The sequence below is a fragment of the Hirundo rustica genome, chromosome 6 (genome assembly GCF_015227805.2).
Source record: "Hirundo rustica isolate bHirRus1 chromosome 6, bHirRus1.pri.v3, whole genome shotgun sequence".
NCBI classification, from domain to species: domain Eukaryota; kingdom Metazoa; phylum Chordata; class Aves; order Passeriformes; family Hirundinidae; genus Hirundo; species Hirundo rustica.
This window is the reverse complement of record NC_053455.1, coordinates 28,780,564-28,801,284: the sequence shown is the minus strand read 5'-3', so window position 1 is coordinate 28,801,284 and position 20,721 is coordinate 28,780,564. Positions and strand designations below refer to the sequence as shown.

General features: G+C 38.6%; 1 protein-coding gene across 1 annotated transcript; it reads right to left on the bottom strand.

The window, feature by feature from the left end:
* Positions 1-1,188: 1,188 nt before the first annotated feature.
* On the bottom strand, positions 1,189-20,621 carry LOC120754767 (photoreceptor outer segment membrane glycoprotein 2). The gene is made up of 4 exons (XM_040068739.2): positions 20,472-20,621; positions 8,706-9,374; positions 4,609-4,855; positions 1,189-3,194 (listed from the first exon to the last, which is right to left on the bottom strand). Exons 2-4 carry the CDS (start codon positions 9,284-9,286, stop codon positions 2,931-2,933), a joined length of 1,092 nt encoding a protein of 363 aa, XP_039924673.1. The 5' UTR covers positions 9,287-9,374; positions 20,472-20,621; the 3' UTR covers positions 1,189-2,930.
* Positions 20,622-20,721: the final 100 nt, after the last annotated feature.

The window sequence follows — 20,721 nt, the reverse complement described above, 5'->3', positions numbered from 1 at the left end:
ATCAGAAAGCGTTAAAGGAGAAGCATTATACATGCCATTTCTAAAGAAACTGTCATAGTGTCTTCACCAGAAACTCAGCATTACAGTGTTTATTTTATAAGTTAAGAACTTGATAAAGAACATAGTTTTATGCATAGGTGAGTTTCTTAGTCTGGAATTTGCTGTATTGTTATAAATTCTGGCTGGATTAGGCATTAGTAACAAATAGGATGAGAAGTGTCCCCCAAATCGTATTTATTTCTGTATCTGAGCAGATGCCTCGGCTTAAAGGCTTGGCTCACTAATGCCATCTCTGTCTTTATAAATTACAGCGAATTAAAGATGAAGTCTGTGCTGCTGCCCATTTGTTTCCTTGATCCAGTGCCTCTGGTGTTAAGTACTGCAGGAAACCCGAACTATCGTGACAGGTGCTGTAAAGGAAGCTGGATATGTAGGGTGTAGCACTTCATGTTCTGAGGAAATCAGTAAATACAAAGCAAAGAATAAAACATTTATTAACAAAAGTAAATTTTATCCTGATACTGTGAAAAGAACTATTATTTTTGTAATACGTCTGTATCAGTGGAGGCTCTGAATGCCTAGACAGGATAGAAATTAGCAGTCTGATGCCTAAGTAATTACTGGTAATAGGTCAGACAAGGACTGTTCCTTGTGAGATGTATGCTGAATCGAAGTTAATTTCAAAACCAATCACATTCCACTGCTGCAGTTTGGGGCAGTTGGCTCAGAGACAAATGTTAATGTGCTAAATGCTAATTTGTCTTTTATGGTAAAATGTGTTTTCTTCATATGCAAGTAAATGAGCTGTGTGGGTGCCAGAGAAAAATAATCTGGAGAATATCTGGACACGGCTGGATACTTACACCTCTGTTCTTTGTGGTAATGTGTTAAGCAACTGCTGGATGACATTTCTTTGTTGTCAAGACAAGAGGTGCTGAGGCTGGATGATAAGTTTACTCTTCCTTCCAAATCTCTTTTTTTCAGAGCAGATTATTGACAAATCCTTTAACTAGAAAGCTATCAAAAGAGTAAGCTCTAGTACAGTTCTTGTAATTCTGCAAGCTGTAGTTATTGAGGACTAGGACTGTTTTACCAAAAGTAGAATAAAATTTTATTGAGGAGGTGACTGTTACTGACTGACACAGGTGACACTTGGCATACTCATCTGAAAAAAAAAATACACTGCATTTAAAGAAAAAACATACACAAAATCTGATTAGTTCGCAATACATGGCTGTCTTTCTCCTTGATCTCTAAAGGAGCTACAACTAACTTTATTCATTCTTTTCCAGCCTGTATCAGCTAATTATAGAGCTGCTGCTAAGTACTTCTGGCTCTCAGAAAAGGCTGAAGGAATTACATGCCAGTTAAGTTTTAATTCCCCTAATGGGCAAAGTAGTTGCAATACAATGAAGACAAGTAGGCATACAGGTAAGTGCAGTGCAAAGGGAAGAATTAACAGTTCTTCTTGAAGGAAGTCTCAGCTTACAAGTCTAGTTCTTTGAAGGGGTTTTAACATACTTAAGTGTAGGCCTAGCATGTTAGGCAGTGAAGGAATTCCAGTTGAAATTATGGTCATGTGCATGGCCTGCTTGAATTACACTATGGATTATTATATTGCTCAATTTATTTACGATGTATCCTTATAATACTTGCTTTTTCTAGTGTTAAGGAATACAATAGTATTTAGGTAAAGAAATTTTTACTGTTATTCTGCACAGTTTCAAAAGCAGGAATGATTCTATTTCAAATATTCCAGTGATAAAACTTATTTTACTTGATTATCTGCAAAGAATGCACTCACAGCAGTAACAATTAAATATTTTATTTGGTCTTCTCACTTCTGTTTTTTATTGGTACTTTTTTCCTGCTGACTATTAATAATCAATTACAGTCATAGGGCATCCTGTAGCTACAGGTGTTTAGGGCATTGAAGGCTTTCACTCCATGCATCGACAGAGCTCCTGAGTACCACGGGTGTGATGCGTGAGCTGTCCGTCTGTCTGCCTTCATTGATTTCACATAATCCCTTACCTTCCCACCCTGGATCAGTGTGGGAAGAACTTCTGAAACGAGGTGCTTTGAAGCATCTAGGATCATCAATATTTGTTTCATAGGAAGTATCTACTTGTTTTTAAGCTTGTCCTGTCACATGCTAGTTGGAAGTTTAAATATCCCTGCACAAGCTGGCAGTTATTTTTCTTAATCAGAGATCTCCTTTCAGCTGTACCCGTTGACTTTCAGGAAAGTGGGGCAACTGGCTGTCTCTAAATTATTGGAGGGGGGAAATGAATAGATACTAAAGGCATTTTGGGAAAAACAAGTGAAATACCCTTGTGGTAACTTTTATTGCCTTCACCTGAATTCCACATATCTGTTGGGCTATTTTAGGCTGTAATACAGGTATATTTTTGTTAAAATTTCCCATTTCCCAACTTGCACCAACAGAATCTTCATTTCAGTTTTTGTCTTTCTTGTAAAGAATCTTTTTATCCACTGTAATAAATTCTTTTGGGATTTCCCTGCTCCTGGGATTTTTATAGGTGTAATGACAAACTTCTTCGGTAGCTATTCAACTAAACTGTACGTTAGTACATGCAGACCTGTCCTGTCCGAAATATTTGCTTGTGCATACTGATTATTCTGATGCATTTGGACCATGATAGAAGTCTGTAAGTAAAGGAGAGAAAATGGGAGAAATTCCGTAAGTTTTGTGCAGTGTTGAGAATCAGGGATTTCACAAGTAGAAACACATCCATCCAAAGAAGCAGCAGCATTTTTAGAGCTGTCACCAGTCTGTGGTTTGTTCAATTGTTTTACTAGTTTTTCTGCTTTATTTTTCCCTGACCAGATAAAATCTGGTGACTGTAGGACTGTAAGAGAGCAAAGCTACACTTGTGGTGATGTCATTTCTTGGAAGATTTGCCTACCTAGCTGCAGGGGATAGATTTTGTTGTAATATTAGTTTTGTCACAGTCTGTGTTTTGTATGTTAATGTTGGGGTCGTTCATGCCTGAGACAGTGGAGATCTGGTTGGCTTTGCCAAGGTTCTTAATGATGTTAATGTTATATTTGGCGGTTTCCACAAAACTATTTTCTAGTAACCAACCATCTGATTCACCCTCCAGATCTCCTAGCAGAAGGACATTCTTCATGGCTGTTTGTAGGTACCGGACACCAATCAGTACAGAGAGCTGTAAGAAATGGTTCGTGGTTAAACAGTTGAAATTGCAGCCTCAGTCCTATCACTCACTCAGTTTTCTGACTTGTGTATTTACAGGCCTCATTAAAGCAGACAGACTCTTTATCCTAGCAATATATCTAACCACTTTTCCAATTCATTACATTTTTTAAGAAAGCAGAGAGAGATGGATTGATTCTCTCTTTATTCTTCAAGTAACAATCCCCCTTGCATGCTATTAGTACATAAATACCTAGAATTACTTGTGAACCTTCTAGCCCCAGAGACTGCAACTAACTGATGTGGAATGGATGATCAGTTAATGGAACCATCAGTCACTGGGAAAGAAAAAAATGTAGTATGATAATTTCAGTGGATTTTATTTCCCACTGACATTGATTAAATCAATATTTCTTCCGAGGAGGTTTAATCTTTCCCGTGTAAGCCATATGTGTCCTCTACATGCCAAGGCATGAAAATTAGGAAGGATGGCCTATAGCAGAGGCTCATGTCTAAGTTTAGGAAAAAGCCCCACTTTCATAGTTCTGTTGGAGTCAAGATCAGCTTGTCAATATTTAAGGGAGCACAGAGAGCTTGCTCACAGCTTTTCACATGCTTCAGAGGCCTGTTATTTCTGGCACCACGACCCCACCTAGCACAGCCTGAGGACTGTTATGGACTACTTTAATTACAATGCTAATATTTATGCAATAGAGCAATAGTCAGAAAACGAAAACATACTAAAAAGGTAAGAAAACTGTATTGGAGCCTGTACCATAGGGGAGGTCCTTTACTTGCAAATGACAACATCCAGAGATCTCTACAGACATCAGCAGGAGCACTGCAGCTTTGCAGGCATGTAGCTTGCATGTGGTGTACTTATTTTGATTGCATAACCAACAGCACAATCTTCTTCTAAAGGATGATATGCCATGATTGCAAGTACTATCTATGTGGTGAAACTATGTAATATAAAAAGGAGGCTTTGAGATATTAATGAAATGCTCAATTTTAATTATAAACAAAATCAATGCATTGAGCCAAAGACCTACTCATATTTTATATATTTGTTAAAACTGACTTAAAATAACACTCAGGCCTTCTCATAGATTTTCTTGCAGTTGTGTCAGTGCATGTATCATCCTGTATCTGATCCCATAAATGCATCAGGGAAGGGAATTTACTATATTCTGTTGAAAAAGTTGTATAAATATACAGAATTATACGCGTGGTTTCTGATAGTTATCATCAACAAGATTTCCTCCTGCTCTGTGGACGTTGGGAAAGTTGCCTTTACTAAAGGAAATCCTCCAACATTCCTGAAGTTCTTCCTGAGGCATTTCTCATGTGTTACACCATCATTGTTGCACATTCTAGAGAGCCAGAAGACTGATTAATCTGATAGAGACCATTTTTGTGAGACTCACCTCGAACAACCAGATAAGCAATGCTGCAATGCCAATGGATCTCATGATACCAGTGTAGTAATCCAGCAGGGCCTCTCTGCACCCCTTCATCCAGATATTGAGCTCCTCTGTCAGGAAATCGTAGTTGTAGTGAGCACTGTTGTTCGTCAGCTGGTACTGGATGCAGGGCCGTGGGGAGCTGGGGTTGCAGCAGCTGAAGGGGACTCCATCCACCAAGAACTTCCCATCAACGTTGCTCTTCAGACGGCTGCAACAGGACAAAGTCTGGCCATTACAAACCTGGTGTCAGCAGCAGGCAGTGCCTGTGATTTTCGAAAAGAAGTAACACAACTTTGCTGCAAGGTAGGCCTCTCTCACATAACAAAAGGAAAATGAGGATATACTTTCAACTGGAAAAGTTGTTTACTTCAGGAAAACTGAATATATTTGATTTTCTGTATTTAAGTGAGGTATAGCACAGTATCTCGTGTGGTTCTTCATTCTGTACCACAAGACGTGGATTCAGTGTTCAGGCAGATGTTGCCTTTTTGGGTACCTTTATGCTGAATACTGAAGACAACTTTTGAACTGTTTATCTTGGTGGAATTCTAATGGAAGTTATATCCCTGGAAATCCTGTGTTTCACTACTTCTGGATTGATTTTTCAACACATGAAAGAGATTCCATGAAAGAAATATTAATTCATTGTTCCATGAAAGAGATATTAATATAAGAACAACTTTGTATGCCACAGGAACCACTGGAAATCATCTCCTGGTCTTTTGTCACTGTATCCATTGCAAGGGCTGCTCCAGCACATATTTTGAGACTAATTCACTACTTCTTGTAACTTTACTTTCTGTAACTTTAAGAAATGTATTTATTGCTAAAAATTATGCCTCTCCCTCCTCTATAAGATCAGGAGGAAAACAAGTGGTGAAAGAGGAAAGATAAAGAGGAATAGGAAAAAAAAAATCATAGGATGGGAAGAGAATACAGTCTCAAATTAACCATGATTTTATGGAAGTTAAATGAATCCTTGGCATCCGTTTTCTTCAGAGAAAAATAATTTCCAGAAACTGGACAGTATCTAAGATGCTGAGAGACACTCTCATACCTTGGGGAAGCAGCCTCTAAGTTTCTATCTATTTTCATGCTGAGTGGAAATGGCTGATTTCCTGGGACAGTCCCATAGGTGAGAACCATGCCCTGGTTTATCAAGTCCAGGCCCTTTACCCTTTTTAAGGGGGCCAGAATACATGAAAGACAACTTTCACTTAGATATCCAGCTTTCCTTGTTTGCCAATAGTAAATTTTCTAATACTTTACAAAACTTATTCATTTATTAATATTTGCAAATAGTATTTTTCTGTTCCAGTACAGCTGATCTAAATGATAGGGAAGGGAACATTACAGGAAGCTTATCACGTAAAGAGAAGGAGCAGAAACACTGTGGTCCAGTCTTGATCTGGAATTTGGGACTAAATGTAACCTTCAAATGAAGCATAAGCTGCTCGGAAGCTCAGTATTTGTGACAGTGCTGTGATGGCAGAGTAATTGCTTTTATGTTATTGCTGTGAGCCTACTAAGTACAATCTCATTTTTTTGTTTCTTGTCCTTTTCTTCCTCTCTTTTTTATTTGGGTTGTAATGTGTTTTGGTTTTCTTAAAATCCTCTCAAAAACAGAACTTTCCAGGTAAACCAGGAAGTTCATCTGCCATTTCCCACTCAGGAATGGGATAGGCATGACTTTGTCTCCATTTTCAAGTCTAGCTTTTCATTTTGTGGCCATCATATCCCTGGTGATGGCAACAGAATGGAATTAATGCAAAAGAGTCCTGATAATCCACTGAAAGTAGACTGAAGTGTATGAGCCATGTTGTGGACATAGGCAAAACCAGGCACTGGAGGGGAAAGGAGCCAGAGAAGCACAAACCACAGGTCTCCAATGTGAGAGGAGAAAAGAAAGCAAGAAGAGAAGAAAAAAGAGAAGAGAGAAGAGAAGACTGGCACATTGTGACAGGGAAGATCTTACCTGGGCTGGCAAAATGCCCTCTATGTTTCAGGGTATTATATATATTTAATGACCCCAGTATAGTACTCCACCTCTTAAACCGGGTCTTAAGCTTTTCTTTTGATCCCAAGCAATTTAAAAATTTTCTTTTGTTCTGGATGTGTTATAAAGAAGAATCCTCTTTCTACTGCCAACAGTAGCAGTTTCCAGACTTGGGTTATATCCTCCTGTCACTGTGTTTCCTCTGCTAGTGGCAAATTTTTAAATTATTTAATTTATGTCTTGGTACTTAATAGTGTCTTGGTACTGTTAGAAGGGATGACCTCAGTAAAAGAGTTGGTGGAGCAAGATGTTCACTGCTATTTGCTGTTGCAGTTCAAAGTTGTTGCAGTACTGTAAAGCAAAAATTGGCTTTTGAGCAAAGATGATTTTTATCCAACCAGAGCAATGATAGCATTGTACTGCTGTAACCTGCATCATGTTCCTACCATTCCCACTGACTGTTTCCATGCTTTGTCAAGTTTTGGTGTTGGCAATAGAGCTGTAGAAGAGGTGGGAGGGAAGAGGGTTTTGCAGGAAGGTGAGAAGTTCATTTTTGCAAAGGTTGCATGTGAGTTTACAGTATGTCAGATCTCACCTGCTTTGCCTCTTGATCTGCAAACTACTGACTGACACAGAGTACAAGCTGAAACCAAGAAAGAGTTGATTTCTTCTCCATCTTTTCAGAAAATTACCAACTGGGCTTTTTTCCCAATGATTTCATATCACGTTTCACTACCAGATTTTTGGAAGTCATGGTATAATTTTGTCATACAATGCCAACTTGGATTCTGCCAATCAAGATGAAATGAAACAATCTATCCACAGTAAAAGAAATTCAGGAATTACTTTCCTTACATGCATTTCACTGTCACCTTCTGCCTAAATGAGGCAAAAGCTAACTGATAGTGCATTCTCAAAACAATGGCAGAGCGCAGGTGAGCCTGCAGAAGAAAATACAGTTTAGTTAAGACACTGGGTAAAACATTACTGTTTCTGCCTCTCTCGCAGAAATAAATAAAAGGCAGCATATTTTACTTTTGACCTCACACTAAGTTACTATTCTTTAATTCCTGGGGACCATCTTTGTTGTCATGTCACTTTTCAGCATAGACCCGAGACTTAGAACAGCTCTGGCTCAGTCTGTTCTGTGTGACGCTTTCTAACTTCTCTCTTGAGAATGCTTGTATTGCTTTATTTCCACAGACAAGTGTCTTCTATATGTTGATGCCTTCTTGTTTGTATTCTCCTAGGTCCTGCTCTCTGGTATATTTGCAGCTCTCTGTATATGTTTTGCTATGATGGAAATTTCAAATTGCGAATTCTGTAAAATTAAGACCTTTGGCCTCTCTTCCTCTGGCTTTATTGTCATTGATTTTTGAGTTCAACGAAATGCAGCATTTGACAAATACGAGTCAACCTCTTTGCATTTGTCTTTCCTGGGAATACAAAGCTACTACTCTCTTGTCAGTGAAGACCTTTTTCAGCTTTAGAAGAATTATTACAAACTGGATTGTCTACTTTTGAAAGTTTTTAATTTTTACCTTATATGTAAGTATTACCACTCTTCTTTTTGAGCATATAATTTCACAGTTGCTACATCATATTAAGCACCACCACCAAAAAGAAAGGGGGGATTTCTGCTTTTTTTATGCAGTGTACGTGTTGTTTGGTATTTCTCACATGTGAACATACAGATTTGAATTTGGGATTGCAAAGTCTAGTACCTTGAAAAAGCAGGGTCTTTCAGTGCTTAGAGTTGACTGTGCAATATACAGTCCTTTTTTTCTTATTGTTATCAGCTCACTATAAATGAAATTAAAATTTTGAGGTAGCTAATTCACCACATTGAAAAAGGAGATACATATTTGCTTTGCTTAGCATCCCTAAAGGCTTAGCAAAAGGCAACTTTTGATTGTGCAAGTATTTAGCATATTTTGTGAGTAACCTGGTCATTCTACTTCTTTTTTTTTTAATTAAGATACAAAAGTCCAGAAAAAAGGGCTTTCCTGTCTCAAAAGAGTTTTTGTCCTAGAAGTTTTTCTTACGACTGATAAATACTTACTCCAAAACCTCCCCGGAAGCCATATTCAGATAACGAGGAGATACCCACTGAATTTCAAACCAGTCTCTAAAGCCATTGTTTCCACAGCAACGGAATCCAATTTGTAACAAATCCACTGTTTTCTTTAAGAAACATCGCCCAGGTATGTCTGTGTCTTTATAGAATTTAATGGCATCCCTCAGTCCCAGATAGAGAGACTCTTCCAGCTCGTTCCTCATGGTATAGCACATGAGAGCGCCCACCAGGATGCAGAAGGTAAAACAGAAGGTACATACGATGTATGGCAGCATTACTAGTTTCCATCGAGAGAACTTGTTTGCATCTGAGCAGTCATAGCAGATTTTGCCACCCAGAAAGTTGATGATACATGCTATGACCCCTACAGAGATTAGCATGTTGGGGACAGAGTTAATGTCCCCTTTTGCCATCACTTCATTGCGCTTCTTGATCTCTACTTTCAGAAAGAGTCCAAGACTGAAGAGAATGATCCCACTCACTACAGAAACCCAGTTGAGGATCCATAAGATCTGAGCCAATTTGTCCCTCTTGGTTTTGGTGAATTTGACTTTGAGGACAGCCATAGTCAGACGTGCATTAGGAAAAGAAGCGTAGGTCAAGGGAAGCTCGTAAGCTGATTAGGAGCATGGATCCAAGGCGTGCAGCAGAATTCTGAAGAAGAGGGAGAGAGATTACTGTCTGTTTGACCAGGTATTTATAGAGCCTACAAAAGAACTTCTGTACAACGTCACGCACACTGAGTCCTTCCAAGAGAGTGCCCCAATGAAATTCATTGCTTAAATTTCATAACAACATGAATCACTTAAAAAAAAAAAAAAATCGAAGGACCAATGAGAGCAATTAAAAATAAGTGAGTTGTATGAACAGAGACTGTATTCCTATGAATTTTTGTCAAGACTAGTTTTCTGTGTAGATGTGATATCTAAAAGTAAACTGGTCTGCTATCTTTCCCTTCAGAAGACTCCCAGTGTCTTTCCCTTCTACCTGTTGCCTCTATTTTTTTTTTTTTTTTAACAATTATAGGTATTTAATATTATTAGATTCCTGTGTTATGGTCAGGTTTGTGTTCAAAAGTTGAAGAAACAAGACAAACGCATATACAGCCTTCTTTTTTTCTTTCCTCTCCAAAAACCTTGCTTGTCTTGTTCCTATTTTGGCAATTCTCATTAGAGTGATTTTATACCGTAAAACTCTGCGTTATATAATTATACAGTCATTTAATTCCACTAATAGAATGACATTTATAAACAGTAAAGTGTAATCCTGTAAATCTGGGAAAATAGAGATGTATAAGTAGCATAATATTTTCTAAGTTAGTGGATGCTATTACTGAATAGAACTTGTACCAGCTAAAACAACACGAAAAACACCTGCAGACAGACAAGGTGGACAGAAGTAGGGCTACACTGACCCAGTAAAGGATCCCCAGCTGCAGTGAAGCTTAGCGTTGGGTAAGCAGATTGTTGCAGAGTGCAGTTTAAAAAGGTAATGGAATCCCAGTGTCGTCACATGTTTATGTCGGAAGGAATCAATTCTATTTGTACAAGCAAGGAATAGGTTGTGTGATTCATATCAGGATATGGTTAAATATCTTCATATGTTAAGATTTTAAGGCCTGTGATATCTAATGAATTCAAGTGGCATTTATTTTCTCCTGCATTTACAGAGAAAACTAATTCCCCTCAAAGCTATTCAGCTCTGTGTATCTTTCGTAGAATACACAGAATAGTGTGCAAAATGCACAGTATTTTTCCTTACCAGTTTATTTTCAAATGTGTTGAGGCCAGCAGCTTTCTGAGTTTAAAAACAGGGTCCTAATCTTAATGATTGTTATGGCTGATTATCAATTATGGCTGAATATTGATTGTGATTATATTGTGATAATCATATAAGTAACAGACACCTTGTAGAGATATCAAGAGAATATCCATTTATAAAATTAAAACACTTGCTTCACACCATTCTTCTCCAGTATTGTTCAGACCTCATTTGAAGAGATCATGCTCTGTTGGTACAGAACTAATCCTCCCTATGAATTCAGCTGATAGCCTGAATAAGCCTGCTAAGCCTGGAGACAGTATCTTTGATTGCTTCACCAGTTAAGCAGTTCGTGACTTGACCTTAAATAGCTGTAAGTGATGGCTGCTAATAGATTTATTTACCCCTGGTACTCAGGCCTCAGAGCTCACAACAGAGAGGACCTGATGTAAAATTTACTGATTGCTGATACACAGTTTACATTCAATAGCCAGCACATATGAATGCATCACTTGCTGCTTGTTTCTGTGAAACACAAGTACATATTTGAACAATGCCTTGAAATTCAGCACACATTTTGTTACAATGTCACTGAAACCACCCTACTTCCTAAACGTATTTTGTTTTAACATCTGGACCAAAGCTGTAAACAGTCCTACTCTACTTAAAATTCATCTACTCCAGAGATTGTTCATTTTTGGAAGATGTAGACTTGAGACTTTGTCATATTCTAGCTGTAAAGAAATTTGAGTTCCATAAGCAGGGATTCATTCTCATGTATTCTGATATAGCTCCATCCCAAATTTTCAGATGCCTGAAGTTTAAAAAAGGAAAAAAATTCTGTGCAAGAAAAATTCTCCTGGTAATCCCTTGTCTCCAGAAATTCTCATGAGGTATTCTTAACTTCCTTTGTAAATTCTTAGTATTGTTGTAGGATCAGATTTCATGGAATATTGATATTTATCTAACAGTGCTACCCACACCAGCAGCATTTCAGTGGAACTAATGCCTCTGTCATAGTTCTTAGAAACCTTTGCACGTGAGCCACTCTAGAGTTATGAATATACACAGTGACACATTTTCATCATATACACACTGACATATTTTCCCCAGCTATGGGAGAGCAAACTGGATTTTATTCTATAGTGGAAGAAATACTTCTTCCAACAAAAGAAGCCAAATAAATGTGGAAATCTCTCTCATACTATCAATACTGTTCTCAAGCTTTCCATGTCTAATCCAAATTTATCTACAAGTTTATCTTTAAACACAGCTCCCATCACCATACAACTTGCTTCCAAGATGTCACCTAGCTGTTCCTGTGCTATCAAATTCCCCTAACTATATTGAACAAAACACAGTACAGCTATTTATTTATAATATTTACTTATTAGATAAAAATTGTTCAGAGAAGTTTTGCAATTTTATAATAAACAAACCACATATTTTCTTACTGTTTTTGCTAAAATCTGCTACTTCAGCTAAACATACATTGCAATTTGTGACATTATAAAAGAAACCACTAACCTGCTTCAGAGGACTGAACAGGATCTTGAAACTGGTAACTTGCTGAATACAAGGGAGAAAATACCTGAATTGGACATCCTGAGGATGACTGAAATACTGATTTCCTGACGTCTCTGTTGTTGCTCTGTCTTCACACTGACTCACCAATGGAGATGGAGAAAACCACTTCAGCTCTCCTCCCTGTGCTAATCTCTGCTTCATCTCTAATTGTAGCTAAGAGATTTATTTCAAGGTTCTTATGCCACCAGATTAAATCCTGCAAAACAGGCCAATTAACTGAGTGTGAACTGAGATCTCACCAACAAAATGGTTTATAGGACTTCTACCTTTTTACCCTGCTGGAGACTTGGGCTAGTAAGCAACAGAACAGTTTTGAGTACCTGCTAATGTCTTCAATAGCTCTTAAGCTGTTCTTAACAATAAATATGCCTTCCCAGGAGAGAAGAATGAGAATAATGAAACTTTGTGATTCTGTGGGAAGTGAAAATGTATCTTAGACAACTATCATTTATATTCACTATTAGGTTCGTTACTCATCATTCCATATTTTGTTGCTTTGAATGCAGCTTTCTGTTCTCTGTGTATTGAATGTGAGTGTCCAAGAAAAGAATTCAAATAACCAAGAACAATTGGATCATCCTGTACGATTCACAGTAGGTTCTGATTTGGGAAGCTTTCCAGGTTCAAGAACAATCTAGTAGAAACCTCTGTCCTAGTCTCTTATCTAGCTCTATTCCAGAAGCAAAAGCAATAGTGTCATGTCCTCTGGCATTTCTGAACCTACTACATAGCAATTTGTGGGACAGATGTGGCTGATTTGGACTGGCAACAGTGGTGACAACAAGCTGAGTCTGCAGCAGTGCTTGGTCAAGTTAGAGGTGATGTCAGTACCAGAACCAAATCCCTAAGCAGGACCAGGTTTGAGCTATAGGGTCCATATCTCTAACACCTTAGCACAGCAGGGAGTTCAGTGGGGACATGACCGACTGCAAGAGACCCTGCACCAGGCATTGTAAATGTGTAGAAATATTCTCAGAAGCATAAACTGTCCTCTCCTGGCTCTTGATAAGCAATAAACCAGTACCCTGACATGACTGTGATTCTAACTCTGTGTTCTGGCAGTACACCGGCTCTATCTCACCTGTGTCCTGATGGTTCAGAGCATACATGATACATCTGGGACCTGTCAGACCCACTGCATGTGGACCACACAAATGCTTGCATATAATCAAATACACGCCAACTGCATTGAATTAATCCTGTGCACGAGTCATTCATGCTTAGGACTTGCAGCACTGGTGCAGATCACAGGGAATATTTTAGATCTGTTCAAATATGTTGGTTTGTGTGCAGATCAACTCTACGGAAGCATATTCTGCAGGTATAATGTATTCCTTGGGTACAGCACAAGGACACAAATGTACACAGTTTGAGTTATTGTTCAGCTAGGATGTGAGATATATCAGAAATCCTGGACAAATAGCTGGAGTACTTTTCTGTGCTTAAAAAAAGTTCCCTTGTGAGAACTCTCCCCATCTGCAGAACTCCAAAGATGTTATCCCCAAATATTAGAAAAAGTTACTGCCTCAGTTACCTAGTAGCAGAAAACTGCACCTCCCCTCTGGCTGCTTTGCAACACAAACATCGGACTCGCATGCATGGAAGCGAGCAAGCAGGAGATGGCAGTGCTGCTGTATGAAGGCTTTTTCTACAATACAGAGCAAGAAGCCTTTCTTGTGTTAGAGAGATTAGAGGTCATTCACCCAGCTAATGGAAGCTCAAGAATGCCCCATTGTAAGACATTACTTAAATCTAATTGTCATGCAGTTAGAGGCCAATGCTACCTGTGTTTTTTGTTCCATTTCATATTTGGAAATGGCTTCAGCTGCAAATGTAATATCAAAAGTTGAATTATTCAGAAATTAGTTCTGTGTTATGGCAGTTTATAATTAACCATGATGCACTTTCTTGCAGACCTTTGGGAAGCCTGGACCTCACGACCACGGAGTAGCATTTTGTAAGTTGCAGAATGTACATGGGGGATTGCATCTATCACCCAGTGGTATAGAAGGAGATCTCACACTTTCCTGCTACCAGTGGAGATTACTGTGCTGTGGCGTAGGATCTAAGACAGGTAAATTTAATAAATATTTGCCCAATTACTTACCTATTTAGTACCATTCATATATAAGTCCACGGGCAATATGAATCGGTGTAATGGAATAACTAGTTGGGATAATGCAACATTTAATTTTACATTTAGTTTCCAAAAATTAATATTTTATTTTTACGTTTGGATGGCTTTTCATTTCACCTTATATTTAATGTAAATGACAACTAATGATACAAGATACTGGAGTACTGGACTAAAACTGGAGGCACTTGGTGAGTCTGATGGAAGCAAGAACTATACAACCTTTTCTTCTGAGCTGGGGCAAGACCATATTCGTAAGAGATTCTCACTGATGTGTGATAATGGGGAGAGTACATGAACAACCATCTGCTTTTTTTGGCTTTTGTAAAGCTGTGAACCACATGATAGACACTTAGAAAAGTAAGTTATTAAGCAAATAGAAGCAACTGAGTCTTTGATGAACATTCATTTCTTAATTATATTTTTGAACTTTTAGAAAGGAAGTATAGTGGTATTTAGATGATTATGGTTGTTGTAGTAGATAAAGATACCTAAGTTAAGTAATGACATCTGAAATTCTTATGGAATTCCAGAGTTGGCAGAGGGAATGTCAAAATTTAAAGGCAAGAAGTAATGGCAATAGCCAACAGTTTAAAGGACCCGGTTTATACATTAAAATGACACAAATCTTGTTGGCAGCTTTTATTGTACTACTGTTGTACAGAAGATCTGCTGCACTATGTTCCATGAAAAATGAAAACACCAAAACTGTAGCTCATCTAATTGCCTGAAGAACACCACAGATGAAACAAATCAGAAAAAGAGGTTTTACATTTTTCAGATGTGTAAAGGTTATAACAATATGGATGCTGAAATCAGTCTCAGGCAGAAAAGGAAATTATAGCAGACCTGCATGAACTGCAGTGCTTGTGTCCTGTGCATTGCAGGAAAATCCATACTAGTACCTGTCAGGCTGGCTCTGATTTCAATCCATAGGAGCTGTACTGTCCACAATCTCTGAGTCACCCACTCATGACTCATGGTGAGTCATTACAAATGGAAAACTAAGGCACAGAAATAGTGTATTCACCTTAAAATCAGACCAGCAGTCTGTAGTACAGATGGAAGTGAACATGTATAACATAAAACTTCCATCTTGGCTGTAACTTCTTTGTAAAGACTAGAATCTGTTTTTACAAACTTAATCATAATCAGACCATGCATCAATCTCGCTTTTCATTTTTGTACCTTATTCACTATGGATCTTGTCCTCACATGCCAGGTATCAGGAAGCTTTTTGCATAATGGAATTATACACATATTATGAGGCCTGGCAGCAGAATTCTTTTTACATAATGAGGTAAAATTTTCCCTTTTTAATTCCATATCTCATAGCCTCAATACTTTGATGCACTATACTACCAACGGACCCTTCTTCTCCTAGCAAAGTAGTCAGACATACACTGTCACATTTCTCCTCAAAAAACCTCCTAAACTAATCAGTACCAGTTCTCAGCTTACTATAAACCTGATGTTGATGCTATTTTTTCACACTCCAGACATCATCTGAACTTAACAATATTACTCAGGACATATCGAAGGGAATTTGAGAGTCTTTTGAAAAGAAAAGACAATTACCAAGAGGAAAAAGGGGGGGTAAAAAAAAAAAAAAAAAGACTCATGGGTGTTTCTGAAGCTGTCAAATAGACAGAAACCAGAAGCCAGACACAGTGCTCTTAGAGCTTTTCCAAGATCCCTCTGTCCCCTGAGTGGTGACTTCATGCATATTGACACTGTGTTGAGAAATCACAATTTGTGGAAAAAGACTGGAGGAACTCAGGTGCCTTAGTGTAGAGAAGACTGATGGTGAGAGATGAAAATAGTGTTCAAGTAATTTTATAAGTAAGTGCACAGAGGAAAGGAATACATTCCTTTGGTGATAGGATATGAGGAGAATAATGGGTGAAATAATCCTTTTTGTGAGCATAGTGACACAGCCCATAAGAAATGCCTTGATTTCCATCATCAAAGTACTTTTAGAACAGGTTGACAAACACTGGCCATGAGTGTTGTAGGGATAGTTGGTCCTTCCCTGGAAAAGGGGCTGAACTAGATCTCTCGAGGTCTGTAGTTTGTCATTGCTATTAACTAGATACCTGTTTAAGCATCTACAAAACTTGGTAGGAGATTTTTCATCTTTGGCCAATATTTCCTTTGCTCCTTGACTTTTGCCAGAAATGTGAGCTTATCAAATGTTTTTACCTTTCTGCTCTTCAGTGAAAGCATTGTGACCACCTCCATTTTAATATTAATTTTTGTTAAAATTTTCAACATATTTTCAATTCTAAGGGTTGGTGTATGTTAACTTACTGACTAACCAAACCTGTGAATTTTCCCTCTCTATTAAGGCTGGGAATCCTGCTATCCCTATCCTCCTTTTATTTCTTCTTTCTTTCTCTCTCTTCTTTTTCCTGACATCTTGACTCCCTAAAAGTTTTTCTGGAGCTTTGTCTTCTGTAGTCAACTAAACAGAAATGTTATTCAGAACTTCTGACTCATATAGAAATAAATAAATATTGCCAAGACCCCAAAGTCGAGGCAAGGAAGTTCCAATGAGTTTGAAACCAATGAGTCTGGACTTTGCAGGGTGAGTCATCTACTCCCATACATGTTTATTTGAGGAAAATAACAGCAGAGTTCAGAAGTTCTTGCACATTGTTAATCATGTAACCCTTCTCCATCACAGACATATGAATATGTTTGTGTATTGGTCTGGGCTTAAATACTTAAAGGTTCCTTAAAGAAAAATTAGATCATTCTTTTCAGACAAAAACTATTGATGAAAATTCTCACATCTCTCTTATTACATACCTTACGAAGCCTAAGGAACCAGAAGTTGGAAGCATTAGAAACTTGTGTTCCATCTATAGACACCCATGGAAATTCTGATCTATTTCTTCAAACAAAAAAGATATTAGAAGCAGGAACCCCATTAGATAAGTGGGTATTTTCTCATTCTCTGTTATTTTTTAAATTAAAAAAATAACAAAAGCTGAAGCTGTGTCTAGTTGTGCCCAGAAATAGTTTGCTGTCACTTTGGTCTTTACTGGCTTGTTTCTATATTTTTTAAAATTCAAACCAGTTCTATTTATTTCCTCATTACATAATTTAACATTTATTACATGTAATCTTAAATAATTATAATTATTAAATATATAATATCTACATTAAAATGTAATAATATCTTTATATGACTGGAGATTATTTTTCATGCAGCCAAACTTATTAGGAAATCATATTCATTGCTATGCATATACCAGAACAGATAATTTTTTTTTGTTTTGCATAGCAGCTATGTGGTTATAATAAAGTTTGGTCTGGCAAGCCTTTGGGATTTGGAGTAATTTCTGCAATTAATCCTCCTGCTCTCCTGCTTCAGAGTTTTGGTGTGCAGTACTTTTCTTTTTGCAGTCTACAGCCAAGTGAGACATTTAGGATTGAATTAAGGCAACACACTGTGTTTAACCCCATGTAGCAAGTAAATCCCAGCAGCTGCTCGCTCACTTCCCCACCCCTGCCCCAATGAAGAAAAAAGTGGATAGAAAAGGCAAAACTCATGGGCTGAGATACAAACAATTTAATAACTAAAACAAAATAAAAAAGATAATAATAATTAGACACTACTACCACTAGTTGTAGTGAAAAGAAGAGACAACTAAAACCCAAGAGAAACGAGTGATGCACAACACAATTGTTCACTACCTACTGCCTGATGCCCACCCTGTCCCCCACCAGCCATCATCACCTCAGGGCCAACTCCTTCCCCATTAATTGTCTGGGCATGATGTTCTGTGGTATGAAATATCCCTTTGGACAGTTTGGGTCAGCTGTCCTGGCCATGTTCTCCTCCGTTCTCATGTAAATCCTCACTGGCAGAGCACAGGAAGCTGAAATGTCCTTGATTTAGAGTAACAACAGCTCAAACCCAACTAAAACATCAGCCTGTTGTCAACATTATTCTCATACTAAATCCAGCATTTTACCAGTTACTGTAAGGAAAATTAACTCTATCCCATATGAAACCAGGGCAATTTGCTTTACTGACTTATTTTGCACCACCTGAGATACTTAAAAATCGCCAGAACAGAGAGGTGCCCATCTGCTGTGGTTTACAGCTGCTCACTAACAGCTGCACAAAGACACACACTTTTACATCGAGATAGCCAACTAGAACTAACAATGTAAGAGCCAAACAAAGGGCATAGGACAGTTTTTGGCTCAGAGTAGCTTTTTCCAAGGGAAATCAACACAATGCATCTGAGCTTAACTACATGTACTATCAAAAAAAACCCCTTAAAACAACAACAACAAAAAAACCCAAACAAACAAAACAAAAACAAAACAAAACAACCAAAAAACACCAAACCAAAATCCCCCAAGCAAACTAGAGTAGCTTATTTTCATATTCATGTTTATGTAGAAATTTTAATGTGCTGGTGGTTTTTTGGGTTTAGTTGCTTGGGGTTTTTTTGGTAAGCGGTAAAGATATTCTGCAAGTCTGCACTGACAGAGGAAACACTGGTATCTGTTATACTTATCAACATCTCTGAACCTAAAATAGTAGAACAGAAAGCCTTGAAGTACTTCTTGGTGTATTTCTGGAGCAGTGAGTTAAAAAAGATTAGATCTTTTCTTTAAGGACTTCCTTCACATAAGTGGAAACAGATTTTCCTTTTGAAAAGACTCAGTTTTAGTTTCTTTTTTTGCCTGCTTGACTTTTATTTGAACCATTCAGGTTTTGTCTGCTTATGAAGAACACGTGGTAATTTGGAAACTCACAGCTCACTGTACTTCCACTGATGATGAAGGAAAGGCTATTTGATCTTTTAAAGCTTTCAGTGGGCAAGAAGACATGTACACCTCGTGTGGTTCCCATGACAATGTGCGTGTCAATTGTATTAGATAATTAATTAACTTGTGAGGTTCCAAAGTGATGAGAGAAACTATGCCCCTTGGATCTGAAATGACGAACAGGTAAACAGACAAACCAGATAAACAAGTTTGTTAAGGCCTTTCCTTCTCTTTAATTGAATCAGAAAATTCTCCTGAAGAATTGTACACCTCAGGCAACATGTCAATTATTTGGGGAACAATACAGCACTCTTCACAAATGGATTCATATTCATGAGCTCCTCATTACATTTAGCATGCAGCAAGTTTTGTTGCAAAACTTACTACTTAAAATAAGAGGTGGCTAGGTTATTTATCCACACTCAATTATAATCTGGAAGGAAAAACACCATCTACTTTAGAGTGTGAATTTGTCTACTTTAGAATGTGAAAAAAAATATTTGTTTGGTGCATAAGAAGAGCTGCTTATCCTAGAATAACTGTCACCTTTGCAATGCCTTTAAGACAGATTTGAAGGAATATGTAGTTCCAGTCAAATACTTTCCATCCAAGAAATTGTAAGTGCCTTTTAAAGGTAAGCAAAACCTGTAACTCCTTTTTGTAACCCAGGAAAAGATGTATTATTGTGTATAAAGAAAGCAACTCTCTCCACCTATTGCCATCAACATTGTTTCATTCCCATTCACAAATGAACATCTCCTCACTCTATCAGCTTTCTTATTAACTACTTCAATTATTAGGACACATAACAGACATATGCATTCACTACATGTATACTTATCACTAGTGCTTATCCACACCACTATGACTGGTGGCCCACTGCTTGAGGCAATTCCCTTTGGTAATGAAGAAGCATCTTCCTGAAACTCACACTGAGGAACTCGCAAGTGTTTGGGTTCACTGCTAGGTTTGCGTCACAGTCCTGCTTCTGGGTAACACAGTTGTTAAGTACCAGGGCTAAAATCTTCTTTTTCATAAAGTAGTAGGACTGTTTCCTAACCTCACTCTTTAACTGTGACCTCCATGTGAGGAATGAAGAAAGCCCTTAAATTATTCACACTGTCTTCTTGTCCGGCTGGCAGTAGGGAAAATAAAGGCACCTTTTTTTTTTTTTTTTTTTCCGCTTAAGGAAACGTCACGAGGGGAACACTACGATGTGTTTACTCACTTCATACAAGCTGCTGTGAGCACAGCAAATCTGTCCTTCCTCCTTCCCACAGCACAGGCCTCTGCTAGGTGCTGGTCTGCCAGGTGGATCCAGCCTCTGGGCTGACCCTGTGGCCTACGAACGCGTCCCGTGGGCTGTTGTGCGATGAAGGCACCCACCGAGGAGTGGCCTCACGAGCCTCGAGAGCCCTGCCTGCAGTAAGGAGTCACCAGTGAGAGCGTAAAGCCTTCCCTTCGAAGGCCGTACTTACCTAGGCACGGGACACATCCACCGCTTCCTACTGTCACTGTGCGGAGCCCAGGGGTGATAGCCCTGCTGTCCCCTCGAAGGGGACAGAGGTGCCCGCGGCGACTCTGGGTCACCCGCCTCCCCCGCCCCGGCCTCTCCTTCCTCAGCCCGTTCGCCCCAACCGCGGCCGGGCAGCGGCCTGCGCTCATCAGGCCCCGGGCAGCCCGCCCAGGTGCGGACAGCGCGGCCCCGGCCGCTGAGGCGGAGGCGGC